The following is a 24,258-nucleotide window of genomic DNA, read 5'->3' as shown; positions in this document are numbered from 1 at the left end:
GCAGTGAGCATGGGCTGGGGGGTGGCAGCCTTTTGAGGTGCAAGGTTTGCTTTGCACACCCGGCCCAGCATGGTGCAGCAGGAAGGGGTCACGGGGTGATGCCATGGGGTGGTTGGGTCTCTGAATCCCGCAGGGGAATGCCAGCAAAAGGCATTCCTGCGCCAGCTCCATCCCCCTTGCGTGGTTTTTGTTGTGCATGAGTTTGACTGCACAGGGTTCGGTTGTGAAGAGTTTGCTAATTTTATCTGTGCACAGTTTTCATTCTACATTGTTTTTGTTGTGCATGCTTCGGTTGTGCACGACAATTTCTTGCAGCTGCTCCCCACTGCAGGCCTTGCAAGGGATAGGTGCCACAGAATCACACCAGGTGTACTCAGTCAGCACTGAGGAGCACAGCTCATTTAAGTGCTGCCCACCACAGCAATCAGCTTGCTCGCTCAGTTTTCCTGCAAGCCCTTTCCTGGCTGCTTGAAGTTCTCTACGACCATTGCATCTTTGCAGAATGCCCCTTGGCAGAAAGGATTAGGTAAGCAAAGCCCTATGGTTGGGCAGGAGCATGCTCTAGCTGTGCAGCATGGCTCTGCTCTTCTGTATTCCCCCTGACCTTTTGCTTTCTCCTCTCTAGGTGTTGCTTTGTTGGTTTTTTTTTTCTCTTTCTTCTTTTGCTCCTCTACGTGCAGTTCCCCACTGCTATGTGTATAGTGTTGGGACATATTCAGGTGCACTCGCGTGACCATGCTGCCTCGTTGCATCAGCACCTGTGGTTCTGTCCAGCTATGCATTCAGCATTGCACAGAGCTTTGTGGGTGCAAAACATCCCTTACAATTTCACTGTGACCACTGCTGGATGCTATGTGCGCTATGCGTTTTGTAGATGCATGCATTGCACCGTAGGTGTGTGCAGTGCATTTGGTAGATGCAAAGGCGTGCAAACAGCCTGCAAAAGTTTTGGCATTTGGGGACCACTTTGCCAACTTCTGTCTTCATTGCAGCTTTTGCAGAGCTCTTTTGGGTGCCCAGCAGGAAGGCTTTCAGTCCTTGCTGTGAAGCTTTTGGGATGACCTCTGGAGAAGCTCAGAAGCTTACGATTCACTGTTAATGATTATTTTCCACATATGAAAAAAACCAAGAAAAATTAACTTGAATTTGCATTGTGGCAGCTCGGTTGCTGTTACCCAGCCCTGAGAAAACAGACCTGTTGGGGCCAAAGTCCTCTCTGCTGCACTGCTCTTGTTCCCACATATGCTCCGTGGGTGCAAGGCAGCAAGCAGCAATGCCATTACCTGCAGGAAAAGATGTTTTTGGTTCTCTTGAGTCACCCAAAGGGCACGGGTAGTGATTATATATTTTTTGCTGGGCTTGTCCATCCGGTTGGGGCTGGGACCGGCCTTGCAGCCACCGCCTGCGTTTTCAAAGAGGCGTTGTGCAGAGGTGTGGCGGCGGGGTGTGCCGGGGGGGGGCTTTCCTGTGCTGGGAAAACACAGCCCCAGTGCTGATGAAACAGGTGAGGTTGGGGGAAATTTGTAGCATTAAATGCATGTGTGCATGGGGTGGCCTTTGCGTTGCTTTGACTTACTGGGTTTGGTCTGTATGTTGTTTGGGGGATGGGGGGGGGGGTTGTTAGGGTGAGATGTGTGGTGAGTTTGGTGCCGAGATTTGCTGGGCCAATGGGTGTGAGAGTGGGTTGGCAGTGATTTTGCAGTGTTTGATTGGGGTCAGGAGGCATTGCTGTCTGCTCCCAAACATTCCGTCTGTAATGTTCTTGAGATGGGGGGGGGAAGGACTATTCTCCTCTGCCTGGGGCCAGAAACCAGCAGCTGCCCTGGGAATGGGAAAGAGATGAGGCTGCAAATCCTGCACATGGCACCACATTGCAGCTTTGGGGAAAATACCCTCAAAATAGGATTGTGGTGCACTTCATGTGGATAGCAGCTGCATTTTGGGGGCTGCAATCTGCAGCAAATGGTTTAGGGGTAAGAAATTCGATGAGAAAATACTTTTCTCTTAGAAATTTGGGGACACACTCTGTAACCTCCCCTGCGCTCCCAGTTTTGCTCCAGGCTAGACTGGGAGCTCTTTTTGCACAAATGATATGCTCAGCAGCGAGAGGGTTAACAGGGCTGCAGCATGCAAAAGGGTTAAAAGTCAGTTTGGAGGGGGGCGGGGGGGCAAGGGGGACCATATCCAGACTGGATTGGTAGCAGCAAGGGTGTAAATCAGCGATGCTTTGGGAAAAGAGAAGGGAAAGGGGGGGGGAAAACTGCCCAAATCCCGGCATCCCTCGCTGCCCAGCACTCCCAGCTCCGCCAGCCCCAGCGCCGCCTGCCTGTGGCCCCAGCTGGGAGCCCCCAGCCCAGCCATGGGGACCTTTCTATGGGGCTGGAGGGGGTGTGGGCAGCCTTAGGGCCCCCACCGCCTGCTGCTGCCCTCGCTGCCATCCTGCTTGGCCGATGTGGACACAAAGGCAGAGGAGACACGGCCTTCCCAGGTCAGCACAGCCCTCTCCCCTTCCCCCCTCTTTCCATTCCCTCTCTATGTGTACTTGCGCTTATGTGGCCCCATGTACCCATAATCTTAAATTTATTGAAGTGTGGTGGCCCTTCTGTAGGCAGGAGGTAGCCTCGTACCTACTCTCCTTTTGCAAGCAGTTGGGGTTTGCTGCAGGAAAAAGCTTTCCCTTTCTATTTATTTATTGTTATTGCATATAGATGTATAGGATTGAGAATAGGGAGGGTGGGAGGAGGAGGAGGATGCTGAGCGTTGGCCCTTGTTGCTGCTGCACAGTGCCATTCCTGCACCCATTTCTGTCCTAATCCTCCCTGTTTTCTGCACTGTTTGTAAGTTGTGCAATGCTTGCAGCCCCCCTACATGTAAGCATAGCATTGGGGTGCTGAGCACCAACTCCTGGAGCTGTGTTGCTTTGGTGGCGCAATTGAATTGCAGGGTTTGCACCCACGCATGCCTGCATTGTTTTCTAGTTTATTTTTTTCCTGCGGATTTGGAAGAAAACGCCCCAAATTTCTGTAGGCTTTTGAGCAGCTCCAAAGCTGTTTGTGATGTTTTTCGGGTTTTTTTTTTTTGACAACAAGAAGGGCTTCTCCTTTATATATAATATTCCTCAGTGATTACATTAATGCATGCTTTGCTAAGGTCAGCAAATACAACGCTTGATGCTAATTGCACTTTTCCCTGTTTGTGATTTGGGGTTTTTTTTTGGAGGGGGGAGTTGCACTGGAGGGCATGGTGTGGTGTATGCTGCAGAGACACAAAGTTTGCAAAGGAGATGGAGGTGTGTTTTATTTCTGAGCTTTGTTTTGGTCAGCCTGTTGGGTGTGCAGAGCAAGATTTGCCCAAAATATTGGGGGAAACAGGAAAAAAAGAGGAAAAATAGGGCAGAAAAAAAGGCTTCTTATGATGTGCTGGGATGTATGTTGGCAAAGCAGCTCTACGTGGGGGAGAAATGAAGGCAGCTGGGGACTCAAATTTGTTGTCATCTTCAGCTCTGATTTTGGGAATGCTCTTATGTTAAAAAAAAAAAAAAAAAAAGCAAAAACATTTTCTGCTTTGTGGTTTTTTTTTTTTAATGTCTTTTTAAGCATCATAATTCTGATTTTCACTTTTTTTTTTTTTTTTTTTTTTTGTTTGGAGATTTTTTTTGGGGGTTGTTTTTTGTGTTGCATTTGCACTTCTCATGGTGTGTGGTGGCCAAGGAATGAATTTTCCGGTTGATCAGAGATACTGAAAAGCAAAATAAAAAGGAAATTGGGAACAGCACAGTGCTGAGGCTGTGGGTTCTGCCTGGAAACACAGCAGCGGGATGTGTACCCCCAAAAGAGCCACTCTGCAGCAGAAATGCAAACATTTTTCCCATCTTTTTCCCATCCACCAAAGCCTTTTGGTAACAGTGAGCTGATAAGAAAAGGGAAAAGAGTGTTGAATTCTGAATTTTCATTTGGTTGAATTTTGGGTGCAGAAAACCTCAGAGTGATAATCTGGGGGATAAAATGCCTCTTTCTGCCTTGTTTCACCCACAATACTCACTCAACATCCCTTTCTGGCTGTCATCACTAATGCTTGGTGCCAAGATCCCAGATTTGAGTACTTGGAAAGCACAGGGCAACTCTTCCCTGTTGCACTCATTCCTAAATGGAAGTTTTAGAATCGCTTAGAGGCCCTTCTGTCTCTCCACCTCACTCTGGAAGTGTGAGGATTTCTACATGTGGCCTTTAAGTGCATGGGCCCAACTGGTTCTCAAAGTGCAGCTGAGACAGGCACCTCCATGTTATATCCAACGCTACATATTTTCTTAGACCCAACTGGTGCTTAAAGCAAACTCTGCTTGCGCCTACTGTTGAGATCCCCATCTGACATTGTATTATAACGTTAATATTTTAACACGAGATGTGGGTGATGCTCTCCATGAAAATACTCCCGGTTTTCCAACTTCCACCTCTATTTTTCGGGGTGGAGCAAAGCTCAGTTTCCCAAAGGCAGCCCAGAGGTGGTAGTGGGAACGCAGGCATGCGTCCCACGGGCAGGAGGAAGCAATAAGGAGGTGGATGAGGAAGCAGCGGCGGATCCTTATTGCTGCCTACACCCATTTTTATGGGTGATTTATGGGCTGGGGCTGGAGCACTGCCTGCTGCCGTTCTGTGTGTTTGCTCAGAGAGCTGCGTTTGGGATCTCAAGGTCTGCACCTGGACATCCTTTTGCCAGTGCTGTCACCTAGAACTCAAGCCATGCACTGACCCATTTGTATTGGCAGGAATTGGGAACCTGTGGGGTGGAGGCCCCCTTTTGCCTGCTTTTCTCCACGAAGGGCTTTGGGGCCGTGTCCTGGGCTGGCAGCCGCCCCACCAGCTGGGACCTGTCGCTCGGGCACAGAACTAAAAATACCGAGGCTGGGTGCCAGTGCCCGGAGGAGGATGCTGCCTTTAGCAGCTGGCCCTGCGTTTGTGGCTTTATTTAGATCCATCTTTATTTATTTCCCCCGGTTGGGAGGGAGACGGGGCTGGCACATTCGAGTGGCTTTAAATCCATTTTTCTGAGATATCATCCCAATATTACACTGGGTTTCTCCTCTTGTCCTATCCTATCTGGATGTATTTTCTCAGCAAGATGCCTTATTGAGAGCATGGGTAGGAGCAGCGCTGTAATTTCATCTTACAGAGATGCAATTAAACTTCATGGTTGGGCTGGAGCCCAATGATAGCAATGGGAAAATAACCGTCCGTGGGACACATGGGCTGATGGGAGCTTATGTCAACTGTCAAAACAGTAACTGACCTTATAGTGGGATCAGACCTGGGCTGAGCATCACATTGCCATCCTCCTCCCTGAAAGCAAGAAGCATTCGTGTGCTGGACCCAGGATACAAGCAGAGCTGTTCCCGGAGCATCTTTTTCTGGTGTCCAGGTGGCTTTTTAATCCTTTTTTTTTTTTTGTGAGGCACTTCTTTTGGGGGTGTATTTTCTATTGAGTCTTGATTTGTGTCCATAGGGATAAACTTGGAGCTTCTCATCCCCAATGGGGTGATATGAACTCGTAAAGGGGGGAAAAGGCCAGCTTGATGCTTTTTGGGGTATTGCAGTGGGATTGGGCCATGCTTCCCATTCCCACAGCACCCATAGATGTGCAGTCCAGGGCTTGGGGTTGCATAGGGCACTTGTGCACACGGGGAGGATTTGCTACTGCTGTTTGCAAAAGGTTTTGCAGCTCTTTTTGCAGGTGAAATGCAAAACTGAGTAGCTTGCAGCATGGTGGTGGTATCTGTTGTTCACTGGGTAGTGGCAGCTTTTGGGACCCACTTGGGTTTTTGTGGGCTTTGGGATCTCTTTTGTTCTTTGCAGGTCTTGGGGACCCATTTGGGTCTTTGCAGCTTTTGGGACATATTTTGCCCTGTTGTGATTTCTCTCCCATTGCACCCTCCCTTGGTCTCAGGATTCTGCCCTGCCCTTCCACTTCCTCCTGGTGACCTTTTGGGGCATCTCGTGTTACTGGAGCAGACGAACCATTGATCGCACGGAGGATGTTTGGCTCTTCCCACTCCCTGAGCATGGCTCAGTCCTTCAGGATGAATACCTGAAGCTGGGAGGGGACGGAACTTGGCCATGCATGGGTCAGGTTGGCCATATGCATGCGTAAGATTGATCTGGTGATGCAATCTTGCTGTGCACCTGAGAGCATTGTTTCTGCTTCCTTGCAAGGTTTTGCAGCACTGGAGCAGGATCTGATTCACTGTAGGGTCCTGGGGGATGTCCAAGGGATGAATATGAGGTTGCTCTATCTTCTGAATCCATTTTTCCTTTCCTTTCCTGCAGGAAAGGCTCAGGGAAGGGCCCAGGTGGAGAGTGTGGACCCCCTGTGCCATGGCTTCATCCCAGCTGCCCCCCTGCCCCACAGTAGGTACTGTCCTTGCTTCGCAGCCCCCCAGCGAGCTTCCCCCTGGTGAGGAGGACCTGGGTGAAGCCTTTGACTTCGAGGACAGTGACGAGGAGGAGGACGAAGATTCAGCCACTGAGCCAAGCAGGGGTGCAGTGCTTCAGGCCCCTCCTCGCAGGCACCGTGCCACCAGCTGCAGCACCGGTGAGGTCCCATTGTTTCCCAAGTGTCCGCTTTGGCTGGCCAGGCTCATGAGCTCAGCCACTAACCTGATTTCTCTTTGCTTTTTTACCCTACAGAGGGGCTGGTGCCGGATACCCAGGAAGGGTATGTGTGGTTCTGGGGAGAAAATGCGATTTTGGAGGTCACCCCCTTCCTTAGCATGTCCCAGCCTGGTGCTGTGCTTCAGTTTTTCTATTTTATTTCCATTGCTTCATTGCTGCTTATAAAAGGACTGGGGGTGTGGGATCTGAGGTTGAAGCACACAAGAATTTGGGGAGTGTTGCAGGGGGATTTCAGGGTACCTGAGGTGGGTTTTCACACAGGCACATAGGGGGAAGATACAAATCTGACAGCGAGAGGCAGGTACAGGATGCAGCAAAGTGGGGAAACCAAGTCCAGCTTCACTGGAGCATCTTTCTCTTCATCTTTAGCTTTGTGTAGAACAAAGATTTAAAAAAAAAAAAAAAAAAGCCTTTTTTTGACACTTGTGCATCAACCCTGTGTGTTTTGTTTTGTTTTTTTCTGGGCCAGCCCTAACAACAGGGTCTCCAAGCCCTAGAGCAGCAGGCTTTCTGCAAAGCACTGCATTTTGTTTGTACTTTTTTTCTTCCTTTGTATTGAGCTGCATCCCTCCCTGAGGGGACTCCCTGCTTTTGCAGTTTGCAGTTCAGCCGGAAAGCCAGAGGCATTGACCTCATGTCTTTAACACGTCAGCTTTTCTGGAGGTGCAAAACTTCCTCCATAGGTTGCAGCTGAGTCTGCACCCTGGGTGAGGTGGGGGCTTAATTTTGCCAAATGGGGGTGAGCCCCTCGTGTTGTGGAGTGGTGGGGTTTGGGGCATGCATGCACAGTGGGGACTTGTGCAAGCTCCTTTTGACGCTCTTGGGGTTTTGCACTGATGGTGTCTTTGCCTTCCCTACAGGCTGCCAGAGCGGGTGAGCAATGGGGAAGCCTGTGAGGATCCCCATGACATCAAAACCCAGACGTGGAAGAGGAAAAGCGGCCAGCAGGGTGGGTTAAAACACCTGGGGTGAGGGGGAGAACACAGCTCTAACCCCACATCCCAGCCTGGCTGTGGGATTGGGGAACAGTTTCCGCACCCTAGCTGGATTTTTGAGTCCTGATGGGGATTTCTGGGGCTGTTTCCCTGTTTTTCCCTCTCTCAAGGTGATCGCTTTGAGTTCACGGCGGCAGAGGACGATGTGATTTATGACGACGTCCCCTGTGAGAACCTCGACGCCAACCAGGATGGTAGGAACAGCCTCAGGCCCTCTTCTTGTTGGGGCTGTGCACCCATTTCACAGATGGGCAAACTGAGGAAGCAAAATCCACATCCTGTACTGCTACAAGGGTCCAAAAAGGGAAAAAACAGCAGAAAAGCAGCTGGGATGATGGGGTTACAAGTCCACAGGGAAAAGCAGGATTTTGTCTAACAGGGCGCAGCCTGATCTACGAGGACGTGCAGCGCGGTGAGGAGCTGGGCTGGAGCTCCAGCGAGTTTGAGAGCTACAGCGAGGAGTCGGGTGAGGAGAGCAAGCCAGAGGCTGAGCCAGCCAAGCACCGGGCCGCCTTCCAGCCCAAGGTGAGGCTCTGTTAATTATTCTCATTTATCGATTTTTTTTTTTTTCTCACAAGTTTACCGGACGTGTCTCAGGGCTTACTCTCCACATGTTCTCACATGATGCACAATCAGCATAGCGCTGCTTTTGGATTTGATTTCTCTATTCTTCCTTTTCCTTCCCCTTTTTTATTTTCCCTTTTGCATCTCAACGCATGGCTGCTGCTCCCTGCTCACTCCCCTTCCCTGCCAGATTATGGGAACCCACTACCCGTATTGTGCTGCTTTGGAACGATTTCATGGCTTCTCTTTTTTTTTTTTTTTTTTTTTTTTTTTTTTTTTTTTTTTTTATTGTTTGGCTCCTCACCTGAATCTCTCTTCTCTGCCTTCTCTGCATCCTCTACCTTCTCCTCCTGCCTGGTTTGCTTGTGGCTCAGCTTTCTCCAGACCTGAATAGACTAAAGGAGACATACGCCAGGACTAAGAGGGACATCCTGGCTTTAAGAGTTGGGGGGAAAGACATGCAGGAGCTGAAGCAGAAGTATGATTGGAAGGTACTGTCCCTCCTCGATCCCTTCCCTGAATTTCCCTGAGGGGAGAAAAAAGCCTCTCTGTAAGGATATGAGTGCACCCGTGCTCAGTTCAGCCCATTTTGCCTGATGATGGTTGGAGGCGTGGGGTCATCCGTCGCTATCACCTCCCCCATCCCATCTGCATCCCTCCGGTAGTTATGTCACTGATCAGCCCCCCCATCAACTGTTTGGGTTTTTATTTTTCAAGGGGCGTTTGGACAGAGCGAGGTTCAGGTGTGCTAAGTGGAGCGGAGAAGGTTTAACCCCTACAGGGTTGGGAAGGAGATTATTGGGAGTGGGAGAGAAACTTATTGCAAAGCCTTTCCCTGCCTCAGAGCATTCAGGTTGGTGGTTTGCAGCTGGTTTACGCTGGGATTGTCTCAGTTTGCACTAAAACTACTACAAGTCCAGGTGCAAAGCTAAGGGTGAACGTCCTTTATGGTCCTACTCACAAAATCCTGCTGCAGTACACTCATCATGCTTCCCTCCCTTTCTTGGCTTTGGCTGCATGCTCATGCTTTGCTGCATTGCACGCAAGCTGGCACATCACTGTGTCCCCACAAAGGAGATGGAGGTGGCCCCTTGGGTGCTCAGCCCCCTCCTCTTCCTCAGCTTCCCCATCAGTCTCAGCCTTCCTAGGGAGGAATGGGGGTGTGTGATGTCCCCAAGGCATTGTGGGGGGGACGCAGTGCTGTGTGACCTTGAGCATCCCAACCCCTTTTGCTCAGATGACTCAACTGATGAAGGCGGCCAAAAGTGGCACCAAGGATGGGCTGGAGAAGACCAAGATTGCAGTGATGAGGAAGGTGACCTTCCTGCACCGTAAGGAAGTGCCAGGTGAGTGGGGTGTCCCCTTCCAAGCTTATATTAATCTATCTAGAATCATTAAGGTTGGAAAAGACCTCTGAGATCAATCACTCCAACTGCTGACCCATCACCTTCATGCTCACTGAGCCATATCCATTTGGAATCTATCTTGTTCTTTCTCCAACTTACCTTCTGCATTTCATGGTTTTTAATTCATTTTCCCCTTTGCTTTTTCTGATCAGCCCCCTCCTTGTCCTTCCTAAAGCATCCAGCCCGTGGGTGTCCTATTTGCATACATTTCAGGGCAACACCAGCATTTGAGCAATGTAGGAAATGATGAACTTCTTGTGAGATTTGAGGTGTTCTGCAGTTTTCTTGATCTATCCCATCAGTGCTACAGGGGGAGGTTTGGGGCTGGTGCACCACTTGGGGTTTGAACAGATCCTTTCCCTGAAGATAGTCCCACATCTCTATTTAGTTTTGGTGGCACCTTGTGCTCTCCCCATAAGATAAGAAGCAGCCCCATTTTCCAGCCAAAAGAAGGAAAATGCAATGTTTTGGGGTGTCCAAAATATGATTCATACCCCATAGGGGATGGGGAGCGTAGGAGAAGGGTGAAGGAGGCGGAAAAGCTACCACCCACTCCTGGCATCTCAAGGGGCTCACTGGAGCATTGCGGACGAGGTAGGATCCTGCTAGGTGGCCCTCTGGATCCATTGGGGCCACTGGGGATCTGCTGCGTGTGCCATGCCCTGCTGTCAGTCTGTGGGATAGTGTCCCGGGGTGGGATTTTGGCCAGAAGGATGCTCCAAGCATCCCATGTGCAATGCTGGTTTTAATGGGGAGGAAGCACCCAGCGTGGCCCCTTGGAGCCACCAGCAACGCATTGGGATCCTCCCTTCCTAAATTAGGGAAGGAAAAAGGTCACCCGGGCGGCAGCGCCCTCCCCTCTGGTTATTTATATGCACAGGGATGGGAGCGGGGTGCTGGGGGCTGGGGCGGCCGTAGTGGGGCCGGCGGCTGCAGCATGTGGAAGAGAAAGCTGTCCCTGCCCCATGACACCGTGATCCGCTCACCCTCCTCTTCCTCAGTTGCTTCGGCCTCAGGTAAGGCAGGATTGGATGCCAGGAGGTTTGTGTTGTGCTTTTGCTCTGCATTTTGCTTTGAGTTGCTGCTTTTTTGTGCCTCTCTGTGATCAGAGCCATTCTTGAAGGAAGGAAACAGAGGGGGTTCCCTAATCTGGGATGCTTTCTGGGGAGGATTTGGCCCCTTCCCACTGGGATCTGACAGCACCTCAGCTCACAGAGCCCTGACTCATGCTGGTGTCTGGTGACAGCTGCAGTGCTTGAGACAGGCGGTGCCGGCAGCCGTAAACCTTGTCAGAGCCCCTGGAGCATCACAGCATGCCCCCTTCTAGAGTGGGGGTGTGCTCAGCACCAAGAAGCTTGCAAGAAAAACGTGAAATAAGTTTATTTTGTTTTGCTTTTTGGTGGTAGGAGATTCAGAGGAGGAGGACACAGGTTTCCTGGAGGTCACCGTCTCCGACGTGAAGCACCCACCGCCCGAACTTGGCCCCATGCCCACAGGGCTCAGCCCCCAGCAGGTGGGTGCTGGATGGGCACCTTCTTCACCTTCCCTTTGAGCATCTCAAAATAATAATAATTTTACAAGTGAGTGAGCACAAAGCAGTGTAACTGGGGTCACTTCTGCATGGGGTTTGTTTTCCCCTTCCCCATTTATTTGCAGGTGGTGCGGCGACACATCCTGAGCTCCATCGTGCAGAGTGAGCGCAGCTATGTGGAATCCCTGAAGCGCATCCTGCAGGTGGGGAACCCACCTTTGGGAGAGTGTTTTTAGGAGTGTTGGAGGGGTTTGGGGGATGCTGATGTTCTGCTGCTTACTGTAGGATTACAGGAACCCGCTGATGGAGATGGAGCCCAAAGTGCTGAGCGCCAGGAAATGCCAGGTGGTGTTTTTCCGCCTGAAGGAGATTCTGCAGTGCCACTCCATGTTCCAGATCGCCCTCTCCTCCCGTGTGGCTGAGTGGGACTCTGCTGAGAAGATTGGGGACCTCTTTGTGGCCTCGGTAGGAGGAGAGTTGAGTGCCCCTTCCCAGCAATGGGGTTGGAGGATTGAAGTGATGCAACCTCCCTGGGCACTCCCAGCATAAGCACCCATAGCCCCATTTTAGGGTGCCTCACCGCACTAATCCTGCCCTTCTTCCCTTTCACGAAGTTCTCCAAGTCAATGGTGCTGGATGTCTACAGTGACTATGTCAACAACTTCACCACTGCCATGTCCCTTATCAAGAAGGCTTGTCTCACCAAACCTGCCTTCCTTGACTTCCTTAAGGTCCGTGGGTCCCAAATGTGGGCACATGCAGCTGCTGGTCACCATTTTGGATGAACCCCTCCCCTTTTTTAATTTTAACTTTACTCCCAGTAGAAGCGGCAGATGGCCAGCACCGATCGCGTGACGCTTTATGGGCTGATGGTGAAACCTATCCAGAGGTTCCCCCAGTTCATCCTTCTCCTACAGGTATCGGTGACGCCATGCTTTGCACCCCACTTTGGCAGGCACAATACTTCAGGGTGGCTCAGCAATGGGCTTGTTTTGGGGTTGGCAGCCTGCTTGGGGCTTGTGGAAGCGCCTTTGGGACTTCCGCTATCCCAGCAGGGGGTTTTCCTCCATCGCAGCTTGTTGAAGCTGGTGACACTGTGCTGATGATTGTCTCTCCTCCCCAGGACATGCTGAAGAACACCCCCAAGGGCCATGCGGACCGCCTGTCCCTCCAGCTGGCTCTCACTGAGCTGGAGACATTGGCTGAGAAGCTCAATGAGCAGAAACGTGTGGCTGACCAGGTGGCTGAGATCCAGCAGCTCAGCAAAAGCATCAGTGACCGCAGCAGCCTCAGTAAGGTGCGTGTTTCAGCCTCGCTCATCTTCCCCATTCCCTTGCAATGGGAGTTTTAGGGGCTGGGTTTGCAGCTATCCCCTTTCATTGGTGTTTGCAGAAGTGGTGAAGTTTGGGGCTCCCCTTTTGGGGAAGCCGAGCTCTTGTTTTCACAATAGCATTTAGCAAAAGCAAAAAATAAGTCTGCGACTCAGGAAATTTTCATCTGTAGTCTCCTCCCCTCTATCCATCTGCTTGATTTTGCAACCGTTGGTGGAAAACCCTGCACCAAACTATTGCAACACATCCTGGGCTGTGCTAGGAGCACGTGGTGGCCTCTGCAGCCTGGCCCAGGGTCCAGCATTTAGGGACAGAGGACAAAACAAATCCCAAAGGGGGCTGCAGAAGGGTCATGTTGAGGACTCTTTGCTCTTGGCAGAGTGGAATTCACATGCAAAGAGGTTGCACTGTGGTGCAAAGGGTCTGTGCTGTGCAAAGCTGGAACATTTTGCCCAGGCGTTGCACTGGGGTGTTGTGCGCATCTGTTGTACAGTGAGCATTTTGCGCAGGCATTTCTGCAGAGCTTGGAGCTGTGCATGCCCCTAGGAAAGGGAGAATCATTGCACAAACCCAATGCAGCCCAAATTGCAGGGCAAGAACCACACGAGCTCTGGGGCTGAACCCCTTTCCTGCTGTATCCTCCTGCAGCTGCTGAACTCAGGGCAGCGGCAGCTCCTGCTCTGTGAGACGCTGACAGAGACGGTGTACGGCGACCGGGGGCAGCTCATCAAGTCCAAGGAGCGGAAGGTTTTCCTCCTCAGTGACATGTTGGTCTGTGCCAACATCAACTTCAAGTACGTGCCAGCAGCCCCAAGCCACTTAGCGAAAGTGATCCCATCAGCAACCTCTCCCCTTCCCCACTTTTATTTTGGGCTTAAAGGGTTTTGCTAGCCTTGCCCTGTGTATAGGAACAGTTGAATCACAGCCTGAACCTCTGATCACCTGAGGCAAGCACTGAGTCAGCTGCAGGCACACAGGTGAAGGTGATTCAGCTGTGTGATCAGAAGGGGTGGAGCCTGGCTGCACCTCTCAGACCCCATTTAAGGGCTGACTGCCACTGAGGAAGGGTCTCTTTCTGGAGATCCCTCCCTTTGGATTGTTCTTCTGTGAGCCTAGGATATGGGTGAGGATTTTCATTTATTGTTGATTATCTCTTTCCACTGTGATAATCCTTCTAGATGTACGACCTGTGAAATACCAGCCTAGCCACGCCACTCTGCTAATTGTATATTTGATGATTATGCACCCCCAAACTGCTTAGCCTAGCTTTGGAGGAGGAAGCCCAAATTTGGGGCTATTTTGCCCTCAAATCCTTGTGTTGAGCATCTGTGCAATGATCCTATGGGAGCTCCCTGGGTTTTCGAGTCTTGTGGATTGGTGCTGCTAAGGGTAATGGATAAACCCTCTTCTTGCCCCTAGTAATGCATTTTTATTAACGTTTTCCCCCCCTATCCAGGCCAGTGAACCCAAGGTAGGCATTAAGCGTGGCTTGCTGTGTTTGTGCCCTGTGTATGGGGGTGAAGGCATGTGCCAGTGCACGTCATGGTTTTGCAAGCTGTGCTCACCATCTGCTTTTTGCAGGGGGATCCAGTGGGGTTTGCAGGACTAGCAACACCAGCTGCCGATTGATTTGCTATTTCACATCCTCCCTTGGCAGAGGCCAGCTGGAAATTAGTAGCCTGGTACCACTGGGCCCCAAATATGTGGTGAAGTGGAGCACGGCCCTCCCGCAGGTGCAGGTGGTGGAAGTGGGGCAGGAGAGCAGTGCCTACGACAAGGACAATGTGGTCATCCACAACGCTGGTGCCAAGAAGCATGCACCCACTGGGCCGGCCTCGCACAGTGAGCACCTGGCCCCAGGCCACATGATTTTTTGGGGTGTATGGGCAACGTTACTTCCAATCCTGCATTTCTCCCTTTTTCTTTTTTTTTCTCCCAAGATAAAGTCTACCTGGGGCCACCGCGGCTTTTCCAGGAGCTGCAGGACCTACAGAAGGACCTGGCAGTGGTGGAACAGATCACCTTGCTCATCAGCACGCTGCATGGCACCTACCAGGTACCAAAATGCCAGCTCTTTGGTACAGCTCCCACCTTTTTGGGGGACACAAGCACTGCCATTCTGGGGGCGCATCTCTTGCTGTTTTAGGAGAGAACCTGCTAAGACTTGACTTGAGGAGCTGCAGGGGGCTCGTTTGAATGCTCTGTGCTAGCCCCATGGATATCTGTCGCTCCTCCTTAAATGATCTTGCTAGAACTGGATGACCTTTAAGGTCCCTCACAACCCAGGTCATTCAGTGGTTTGTTGGGTGGGTGGGTGGTTGGTTCCTGAGCTCCTCAGCTGACTTGCAGATGGATCCTGGGGATTTGGGCTTCTGGAGGTATTTCCACCATTCCTCTCTCTCCTTCAGAACCTGAACATGACAGTGGCCCAAGACTGGTGCTTGGCCCTGCAGAGGATGATGAAGGTGAAGGAGGAAGAGATCCACTCTGCCAACAAGTGTCGCCTCCGTCTCCTGCTGCCTGGCAAGCCGGACAAGTGGGTTCCCAATTCTGGGAATAGATGGGGCTTTCCCTAATGCTACCTCCGCTGCAGAGAGGAGGAGGAGAAGGATGAAGGCAACCTACTGACTTTTCCGTACAGGTCTGGCCGCCCCATCAGTGTCATGGTGGTCTTCATCACTCCAAATCCTCTGAGCAAGATCTCCTGGGTCAATTGCCTTCACCTGGCCAAGATTGGGCTGCGTGAGTACCTGTTGGAGTGATATTGCTTCTAAAAACAAAATCTGGGGACAGAGAAGGGGTTGCATCCTGATGAATGAGTGGGAGCAGGGTACGAGGTGGGATGAAGGTGCTGGAAGAAGCATTTGGTTGGAAGGGGGAAATGGCGTTTCCTTCCTCAAAATGTTTTGTTTCAGTGCTTTTGAGTGGTGTCTCTGGGATGCTTGGTGATATGGTCATATGCTGTCTTTGTTGCCGTCTTTGTTCTGTTTCCTAATGAAATAGGGCAAATAATAAGGGAAGAGTCCTTCCTCCTGATACCTCCATGTCTCTCTTCCTATTTAACACCATGAATCACTGCAGAGAAAAAAAAAAAAAAAAAAAGTTTAATGGCAGAAAAATTATTCCAGCCCAGGGGGAATCCAAGCACTCAAACACAATTTCAAATGATTTTTGATTCCCTCGTTTTGAGCAGTTTATGTTGTTTTTAATCTGTGTTGCCTGGGGGATAATCCTGTATCCATGAGTTTGAAATGAAAACACATTAAAACCTGATGTGAAGAAATGCATTAGGTTTTTCCTTCCATATTTGTCATGGTTTGTGGGGGTGAGTGAGTAGGGGGTGTTGATGCTGCTTAATGTGGTTGCTTGGGCAAGAGCTGGAGAAGATGCTGGGATGTGCACAGTGGATGTGGCTTCTTGCGGCATCCCAAAGGCTGGTGTTGGGGTGGGTGATGTTGCATCTCTTGCTGCACCCAATCATGCTTATTTTGGGGCTGTCTTTAATCTACTCTGCTCACCACAGGGGAGGAGAACCAGCCGGGCTGGCTCTGTCCCGATGAAGACAAGAAGAGCAAAGCTCCCTTCTGGTGCCCCATTCTTTCCTGCCACATGCCTGCCTTTTCCTCCAAAGCCCTCGATCTGCAGGTAAAAGCATTGTTCATCTGCCATATAGCTCTTTCCCCTCCTGCTCCCTTTTTGGTGGTAATAGACTGAAATCCCGTGGTGGACAGGTTGGGAGGGGGTGACCATGTTGCTTGTCAGAAATTGATACAGTCTCGGGGACAAATGGAAGAAATACAAGCTTGGACTGCAGTCAGGTTTTGATTTTTGGGGCATGTGTGGGGTAAATGCATGTGTCTCCTACAGCTCAGCGCTGCAGTGCACAACCCTGTGCAATCCTCACTGTTGGGTTTCTCTGCTGTCAGCACCTCATTGCCGCAGGGCTACCTCTGGGTGAGCAAACTGGGTCAAAAAACATTAGGTTTGGGTTATTTCCACCCTCAAGATGTTAAAACTTGTTGTGATCCCCACAGGTTGGGGGTGGCCAGGCAGGTGCAGGGGGACAAGTGGAGATCTTCTCCCTCAATCGCTCAGTGCCACGGACGGTAAAATCCTTCCCAGTGGCATCGCCAGTGCTGTGTATGGAGTACATCCCCGAGGCAGCTGAGGGGGACACAGAGGGGACTGAAGAGCCCCGGGCAGGTGCTGAGCAGCCCTCTGCAACTCTGCATCCCACTGTTTGCTTGGGACTGAGGGACGGCAGGTGAGCACCAGTGTGCAGTTGTGCATATGTGGGGGTGTGCGATTGTGCATCCACTGCTCCTGCAACCCTCTTCTGTATGCAATTACTGCGAAGGAGCTCTGCACCAAAATTTTGAAGCAATGACCGCCAGCACCTCTTGCTCTTCCTGCTCTTGCATTTTTCCCATTAGCATCGCAGTGTACAGCAGCGTGGACACGGGGACGCAGTGCCTGCTGACCTGCAAGAGCCCTGGCATGCAGCCAGTCCTCTGCCTGAAGCACAGCTCTGAGCACCTGTTTGCAGGGCTGCAGGATGGGACAGTGGCCGCATACCCGAGGAACAATGGTGAGGAGAGCAACCCTGTTCGTGCTTTGCTGTGACGCTCCAGGAATGGGGAGTGGGATGTATTGAGTGTGCTGGTTGCTAAAATAGTGCTGGAAGCACCATTTTTGCACTATTTCATCCTGTTTTGCAACCCTGAGCAAAACTCAGGGTTGCAAAAACTCTCCTGGTGGGAGATGGCATCTTGCATTGGCATAACGAATAGGGCTCAATTTGGGCCCTGTAGTGTGGTCTCAGTGGCCAACAAGGGGGAGATGCAGCAGCAGAGATTTTGCTTTGAGGGTGGTATCTGAGGACTTCTTGGGAGTCATTTCCCTGCTGTTTTTCTCCGCTTCATCACTAGAGGGTAGAAAAGGGCCTCAAATAGCACTCTGATCTGGGGAAAAAAACCGAACTTGTTAGCTCACAACCTGCAGCAAGTAGCACCAAAGCTGCTTATAGTGTGTATATAAGCACCTTTGCACCCCACTTTCTCACTTAACAAGTGTGCAAGCTAGTGAATAGCGTGAATTTGATTTCCCCTTCATTGCACAAATGCATGTGAAAGGCAAAAAGCTGCTAGCAGGGTTGTGTTTTTTCTTTTTTAATATCTTCTCCCTACCTTCTGCAAATTTGCTGTGTGACTTCATTAGAGCAAAGGTTTCCTGAAATAGCAGTGAGTAGAGCCCACCTACAGCACGCTTTGCTTGGTAGCAAAGTCCTGCTGCTGGGAGCAGAACTGTGACAGCCTCAGGGCTCTTTAAATTCTTGGATCCTGAGTATGTGGTTTTAAAATTGCAGTGGAAATAGATTGCCCATTTGAAAGCAAGGCAGTTACCCATTGGTTGTGGTGAGTTCATGGGAACCCAGATTGGTTCTCTTTCACTGAGACAATTCAGTTTGGCCCCAGATGAATGAACTCTGGAGTAGCAGTTTAGGAGTCAAAACAAACGAAAAACAAAACAAACAAGGTGGTGGTGGGGGGGGGGGGGGGGAGGGGACAACAACAGTTCCTGTGCCCAAGCATTGCAGGTGGCTGTGCAGCTGTGGCTATGTGCAGCTGCCAGGGGATGATTGCATAGCAGCAAAGGATCCCCAGCTCTGGGTGCTGCAAAGTGGGGGAGTCTTGCCTGTGCACACTGCCCCATCCTTTATTTTTCATGCAAATGATGGAAGGGAGACCTCTTGTCCCAGGCTTGACTGCTGCTTATGTGACTTCTTTGGGATTGGGGCAGAGCTCAGACCTGTGTTCCCAGTGATGGTATTGAGATTTGAGGCTGCAGGAGGTGACCCCAGCACCCAAAGGGGACGCATTTGTGCAGTAAGGAAGCTCAGTGCTAGCATTTCTTTGCACTTGCTGCTTATGTGAAAATATCTATTTTTTCCCCCTGATTTTGAGTCTTGGTCTCTGTGTTCTGCTCTAGTGGGGCTGTGGGACCTGACTGAGCAGCCTACCTGCCTGCCTGTGGGCACCAGCCCTGTGCGAGCGCTCTTGATGCTGGATGAGACCCTATGGGCCAGCTGTGCCAACCAGGTCACCGTCCTTGATGCCTCCACCCTCTGTGCTCAGGTACCTCAGGAGAACCCAGCATCACCACCACCCCCTGTGCCCCTTTTGGGACAGTTTTCCTGTAGCTATGTGAGCAGGGATGTTGAGTAGTCATCTCTATTTAAACAAACAGACAAACAAACAAAAAAAACAATGACAAAAAAACCTTTCTTACCTTTAATTTTCAGATTTCATACCTAAACTTAGTTTGCATGTATTAGCTGTCGTAAATCCATCCTAAAATGAGTGCCGAGGATGAATAATGCATCAGGGGACTGTATTAGTTTTCTGTCTCTGATCTTATTTATGACAGGAGCCAGCTGGGAATTCTCGCAGAGGAAAAACATGGGAGAAAAAGAGGGAGGCACAGTCTGGGTGATGCCATACCCAGTGGCACTGAGCATCTCTATGGGGAGGATGGAATGGGGCCTGGGACTCAATGCAGGTTGATAGCATGCAGCAGCGGGTTACAGCTCCAATTGCTGCTCTCTGCTTGTCTGAGTTGGGTTGGATTCCCTATGGGAAGTTGCACGTGTCCTGTTTAAGAGCAGCTCTGCAAACTCAGGTCCATAAATAGCAGATTGGGAATGTAGCCCTAGGGAATAAATCCCACACTGGATGGGAGAAAGGGGGAGATGTCCTAATAATCTTCATCCACCTCTGCTTTGTGCAAGAATGCTGGGATGCTGCACCACACTAATGCTCTCCAGACAGGGCTCTGTTGCTGCTCCTTTTCTTTTAAAAGCAAAATTTCAAACCCACAAGGGAAGTCACGTTGAAGTGGGTGCATGGTGGTGATTCAATCCTGCATGCTGCTCACCAACAAACTGCACTGTGGGCTCATTGCTGCACTGTGGAAAGCGGGAGCTGCATTGCAGCAAGACCCTGGACTTGCAGTTAAGCAGCAAATGAGTGCCTGTAGAAGCATGCACAATGCGTGCTGCAGCCACACTCCTGCTCCTAGCAGGTTCCTCCATCATGTTAACCCCTAAACTTCCCCTTTTCTCAGCACTGTCATACTACCACAGCCTATTTTCCTCCAGAGCATCCCGTATCTGCAGACTCGAGCCATTCCCAACCTGCTTACGATGCTAATTCGAGTTTTTATGCCTAATCTGCTGCTTGGGAGATTCTCAGGGAGTTTGTTTCATGAATGTGGGTTCAGATCCATAAATCCAATGCTCTTCAGTGTGATATTTAGGGTTCGTGAGGGTTTACTGCAGCAGGGAGAGGTGGAAAATGTGTAGAAAACAGGTAAACGTGGTGTTGGTTGGGGTTTTGGTTGTGTTGGAATATGTCAGAGGAGGATAATTCTGTTTTCTGTGCCTCTCGTTCAGAAGTCACCATGAACCACCAAACCCTAAGCAGGTCCTGTGCAGGTGCTGAGTCTTTGCTTGCTGGCTTTTGGTGCAGGAGAAAGGCAGGAAGGTGTTGTTCCACCTTGGTGTAAGGTTGAAAGACGCACCTCGGTCCAGCAAAAAGTCCTGTAAAGAGAACTGGGAAAGAGTGGTGGGAAAGGCTGAATTGTTGCCCCTACAGAGCCAAGAGGAGATTGGTGAGGGGCTGAGTTTGGTGTCTGCTAAAAGCGAAGCTGGTGAGGAAGGCCAGGACCTCTATCCCACCTCCTGCCATCCCAATATGAGTCTGCAGCCCTACAGCAGCCTCTAGAGAGTCCAGCTAAGCAGCCTTTTATTGAGATTTCTTCTTTATTTTGACTTCATCTTGATTCCTCCCTCTGGGCAGCAAACCTTTGAGGCTCATCCGGACACAGAGGCCAGCGTGACACACATGATCAAGGCAGGCAGTGGTGTCTGGATGGCGTTTTCCTCTGGTTCCTCTATTCGCCTCTTCCACACCGAGACACTGGAGCACCTGCAGGAGATCAACATTGCTACCAGGACTACCTTTGTCCTCCCAGGTGGGGCTCCTCATCCCAGTGAATGAAAAACCTGGGATATCTATCCTCCAGGTGCCTTGCTTTGCAGAGAAATTGTGCTGTGAGTTTATCTGCTGGAAAGGTTTGAGCTTTGTCTTGTGACCTCCCGCAATAGGGTTGCAGGGATGGAGCTGGGAGCATCACTCTGAAGACTTGAGAGCTCTAGGGAAAAAAGCTAGCATTCTGAGGGAGAGGGGTGTTTTTAGGCTGCAGGAGCTTTACGATGGGCTTAGGCAGGTCTGAGTAGGGTTTTAGCAAGGCCGAGCTTTGCTGGAAAGCTGGGAGCCCTTCATCCATGCATCCAGTCTTGGCACTTGTACACCTATTCATGCATTTACTCTTCACACTTGTGCATCCCATTCATGCATATTTGTGCATCAATACATGCCATCCATGCATCTCACTCCTACTCCTACTACACGCATCTGTGCACTGCATCTGTGCACCCCATCCTTGCATCCATCTTTGCTCCCAAGTGTTTCCATGTACCCCATCCTTAATTATATCTGTGTGCATCTGTGCATGCATGAATGTGCCCCATCTTTGCATCCATGTACCTATATTTGCACCCTTGCAGGACTTTTTGCTCATGCACACCTCTACCTCATGCCCTCTCTTTCTACCTCTTTGGCTCTTAGCTGCTCTGATGTGCCAAGGAAAAGACAAGGCTCAGCCCTGGGCTTGCAAGGTTGCCTCCCACTTGTTCCAGCTACAAAATGTTGTAATTGCATAATTAGTTATATGCGTGCTACTCATGTAAGTTGCTTTTTTTTTTTTTTTTTTTTTAGGGCATATTAAAATATTTATCGCTTCCTTTTCTTCCTGGGCAAGTGAGCATTGGGTATTAATGCATTTTTGAACTTGTGCTCCCTCATCCTTTTTAACCAGACAGCCCATTAATAAAGCTCTTGCCAAGAACTGGAGTTACATCTCCACAGATATATTGCTCCACTGAGTGTGACGCTGCAGCGTGAAGTCCCTGTGATAAATTATTCATGTGCCATTAGAAGCCTCACTTCTCTCTGCTCCTCTTGCTTTCTTTTTTTCCTTTATTTATTGATATTTTCATGCTTTTTTCCCCATGCAGAGATCTTCATGCATGGATGATGCTTGATTTTGCGATGGCGGTTATCCACTTTGAAGGGACAGTGCTGCTGCAAGCCTCTTCTCTCCCTCTTTTCCCTTTTTTCAGGGCAAAGACACGTCCGTGTCACCAGCCTGCTCATCTGTCAGGGCTTGCTGTGGGTTGGCACCGACCAGGGCATCATTGTTCTGCTGCCTGTGCCCCGATTGGAGGGCATCCCCAAAATCACTGGTGAGCACCCCAAAAATTTCCTCGTAAGATGACATTTGGGCTCTTTGTTATTCAAATCCCTGTTTTGCGCAGGAAAAGGCATGGTGTCCCTCAATGGGCACGGTGGCCCCGTGGACTTCTTGGCCGTGGCACTGAGCACGTTGGCCCCCGATGTGCTGAAAGGAGACCAAGAGGAAGAAGAAGGTGGGGAAGAGAAACCCCCAGAGCTGGATGGACCCCCACCGCGGGAAATGAGGAAAAAAGGGATCCTGTTGCAGTACCGCCTCCGTTCCACCTCCCACCTCCCTGGGCAGCTGCTGTCAGTGCGGGATGCTCCGGTTGGGACTGTGACCCCAGAGCACACGGAAGAAGATGGCTCCATCTACGAGATGGCCGATGACCCCGATGTGTGGGTCCGGAGCCGGCCCTGTGCCCGCGATGCTCCCCGCAAGGAGATCTCCTCTGTCGCCATCATTTCAGGGGGCAGAGGGTACCGTAACTTCAACTCTGAGCCGCAGCGCCGGGGCGGTGATGCTGACAGCACCCTGCTCATCTGGCAGCTCCCGCTGATGCTATAGCAGCCGGGGGATGCCCGCGCGGCGCCTACCTCAAAGCCACCCTGCACGCTGCCATGGGGCGGTCGCATTGGTGAGTGCACCACCCCATTATTTTTTTTTTTTTAAAGGAGAAATGAGGAAAAAAATAACGAAAGGAAAATCACCATAAAAATTGTCATTTTTGACTCCCCTCCCTCCCCCCAAAAAAACACCCCAGTTTGCATGCTGGGAGAGGGGAGTTTTTAAACATGGAAAGCAATGACCTCCTTGCAGGCTTTGGAGGCGCTGGGGCTGTGCTTGAAGGCATTTGTGTGTCTGCGTGTGGATATCTATAAATATATATATAAATAAGGTGTATATTATGAGCTGTATAAAGAAGGAATCTGTATATATTGGGGCACTTGGAGATGCAGAAATAAAGAAGAGGTGTGAGCACTCATTGGATACTGGCTGTGCTGAAACGGGGTTTTGCTGAAATAGCCCTTTTTGACTATGAAGTGAGGATTTGGGGTTACATAATGCAGTGTTTTGGGAGCTGGTTTGGGGACTTCCGATTGGAGCATAAGAGCTGTTTCTGGAGTACAGGAAATTTTGGGTGAAATTCAGCCTGGAAATAAATCCCATAGGAATCAGCATGTTTCTTTGCAATACTTTGTAACCTGTTTGTGCAGATGTTTTCTTTCCATTGCAGCTCTTTCTCCATCTTTGTCAACAGTATCCCAACGAGTTGATATGACCCTCATGCTAAGAAGCAGCCTTAAAATTGCCTTTTTCTCCCTAGAAACGGTGTGGGATGGAGGGGATAATGGACAGAGGGGATAGAATAATTCAGGTTGGAAAAGACCTCTAAATGCATTAATTCTGACTATCAGCCCATCGCCACCGTGTCCCCAAGTGCTATGTATCTTCATCTCTTGAAAGCCACTGGACAGTGACTCCACCACTTCCAAAGGTGCCCTATCTCTTTTCTCTCCTCAGACTTTTTTTCCACACAGAGAATCCCAAGGCCAGGGAGGTCTGCAGATTTGTCTGCGGACTAAATCAATTTATAATGTGATTCTCTAACTGCCTTCAATTTGATTTTCATTTGTAGCACTACAATTATCAGATTGATATTCCCTGCAGCTCAGCCTTGAAATGGGAAGATGTGCTGCTGGTGAGTGAAGATTATCTGCCCTGCACCAATTTTTGAGTATTTTTCTAATTAGCCATTGGGTGTGCTTTGCTGGGATTATTATTATTGTTATTATTATTATTATTTTTCTTTTTGCCCTCAAAGTTTTTTCTGATTAAGTTTTCCTCCTGTCTCAGAATCAAGATACGGTATCAGAGGGGTTGGTGACATCCCATAGTAGCTGTGAAGCTGGTGGAAACCAGTTTTATGCTGGTGGGGAATGGTGCCAAAGAGGTAGTGGCTCTTTTCCCTCAGTTCTTTTTTCCCGTCAGGATGATTTGTGTGTGAGCATGCTGACATAGCTGGGTGCAGGTATGTGGATGTGGGACGTCCTAAAGGGGCCCTGGTGGCATCTCCTGAAGAATGCTATGGAGTCTCAAAGTGCCCTGGTGGCATCTCCCGGGGGCTCCATGATGGTAGGTCCTAAGAAGGCCTTGGTGGCATCTCTCAAGTGCTTGACTCAATGGCGTGTGCCATGGAGTTATGTCCCAGGGGTGCCGTGGTGGTAAATGCCAAATGTGCCCTGGTGGCATCGCTCAAGTGCTTAATGGTGATTTGTCTCAAAGCTGCCACGGTGGCATCTCCCAGGGAGCGTCCTGGTGCTGTGTTCCCAGGCTGTCCCTGCTGCATCTCCCTGGGGGCATCCCGATGGCGTCTCCTAAAGGTGCGATGCAGATGGGCAGGATGCAGGA

The 24,258-nt window shown here is 50.3% G+C and overlaps 1 protein-coding gene across 15 annotated transcripts; it reads left to right on the top strand.

The window, feature by feature from the left end:
- Positions 1-429: 429 nt before the first annotated feature.
- Positions 430-23,024, top strand: ARHGEF10L (Rho guanine nucleotide exchange factor 10 like). Of its 15 annotated transcripts, none has more exons than XM_052692150.1 (29): positions 430-526; positions 6,321-6,585; positions 6,681-6,708; positions 7,526-7,614; positions 7,771-7,854; positions 8,040-8,185; positions 8,599-8,715; positions 9,462-9,570; positions 10,132-10,224; positions 11,037-11,143; positions 11,287-11,364; positions 11,447-11,626; positions 11,776-11,892; positions 11,986-12,078; positions 12,285-12,458; positions 13,141-13,286; positions 13,949-13,963; positions 14,150-14,334; positions 14,433-14,548; positions 14,901-15,028; positions 15,134-15,234; positions 16,016-16,137; positions 16,360-16,446; positions 16,527-16,756; positions 16,926-17,080; positions 18,481-18,626; positions 20,349-20,523; positions 21,734-21,856; positions 21,929-23,024. In XM_052692150.1, the coding sequence occupies exons 2-29, from the start codon at positions 6,369-6,371 to the stop codon at positions 22,411-22,413; spliced, it is 3,846 nt and encodes a 1,281-aa protein (XP_052548110.1). In that variant the 5' UTR covers positions 430-526; positions 6,321-6,368; the 3' UTR covers positions 22,414-23,024. The 15 variants fall into 15 exon arrangements, with proteins under 15 accessions (XP_052548110.1, XP_052548112.1, XP_052548107.1 ...); XM_052692152.1 differs by lacking the exon at positions 430-526 and adding an exon at positions 1,235-1,431; XM_052692147.1 differs by lacking the exon at positions 430-526 and adding an exon at positions 1,235-1,504.
- The last annotated feature ends 1,234 nt before the right edge of the window (positions 23,025-24,258 follow it).

Source organism: Tympanuchus pallidicinctus, unplaced genomic scaffold (assembly GCF_026119805.1).
Source record: "Tympanuchus pallidicinctus isolate F22 unplaced genomic scaffold, pur_lepc_1.0 scaffold29, whole genome shotgun sequence".
Classification (NCBI taxonomy): domain Eukaryota; kingdom Metazoa; phylum Chordata; class Aves; order Galliformes; family Phasianidae; genus Tympanuchus; species Tympanuchus pallidicinctus.
This window is presented reverse-complemented; position numbering and strand designations above follow the sequence as displayed.

Excerpts from the sequence above, each read along its gene's own strand:
- ARHGEF10L (XM_052692147.1), top strand. Across the intron at positions 7,615-7,770 it reads GAGGAAAAGCGGCCAGCAGG|GTGATCGCTTTGAGTTCACG; the intron begins GTGGGTTAAAAC and ends CCCTCTCTCAAG. Across the intron at positions 8,716-9,461 it reads AGCAGAAGTATGATTGGAAG|ATGACTCAACTGATGAAGGC; the intron begins GTACTGTCCCTC and ends CCTTTTGCTCAG.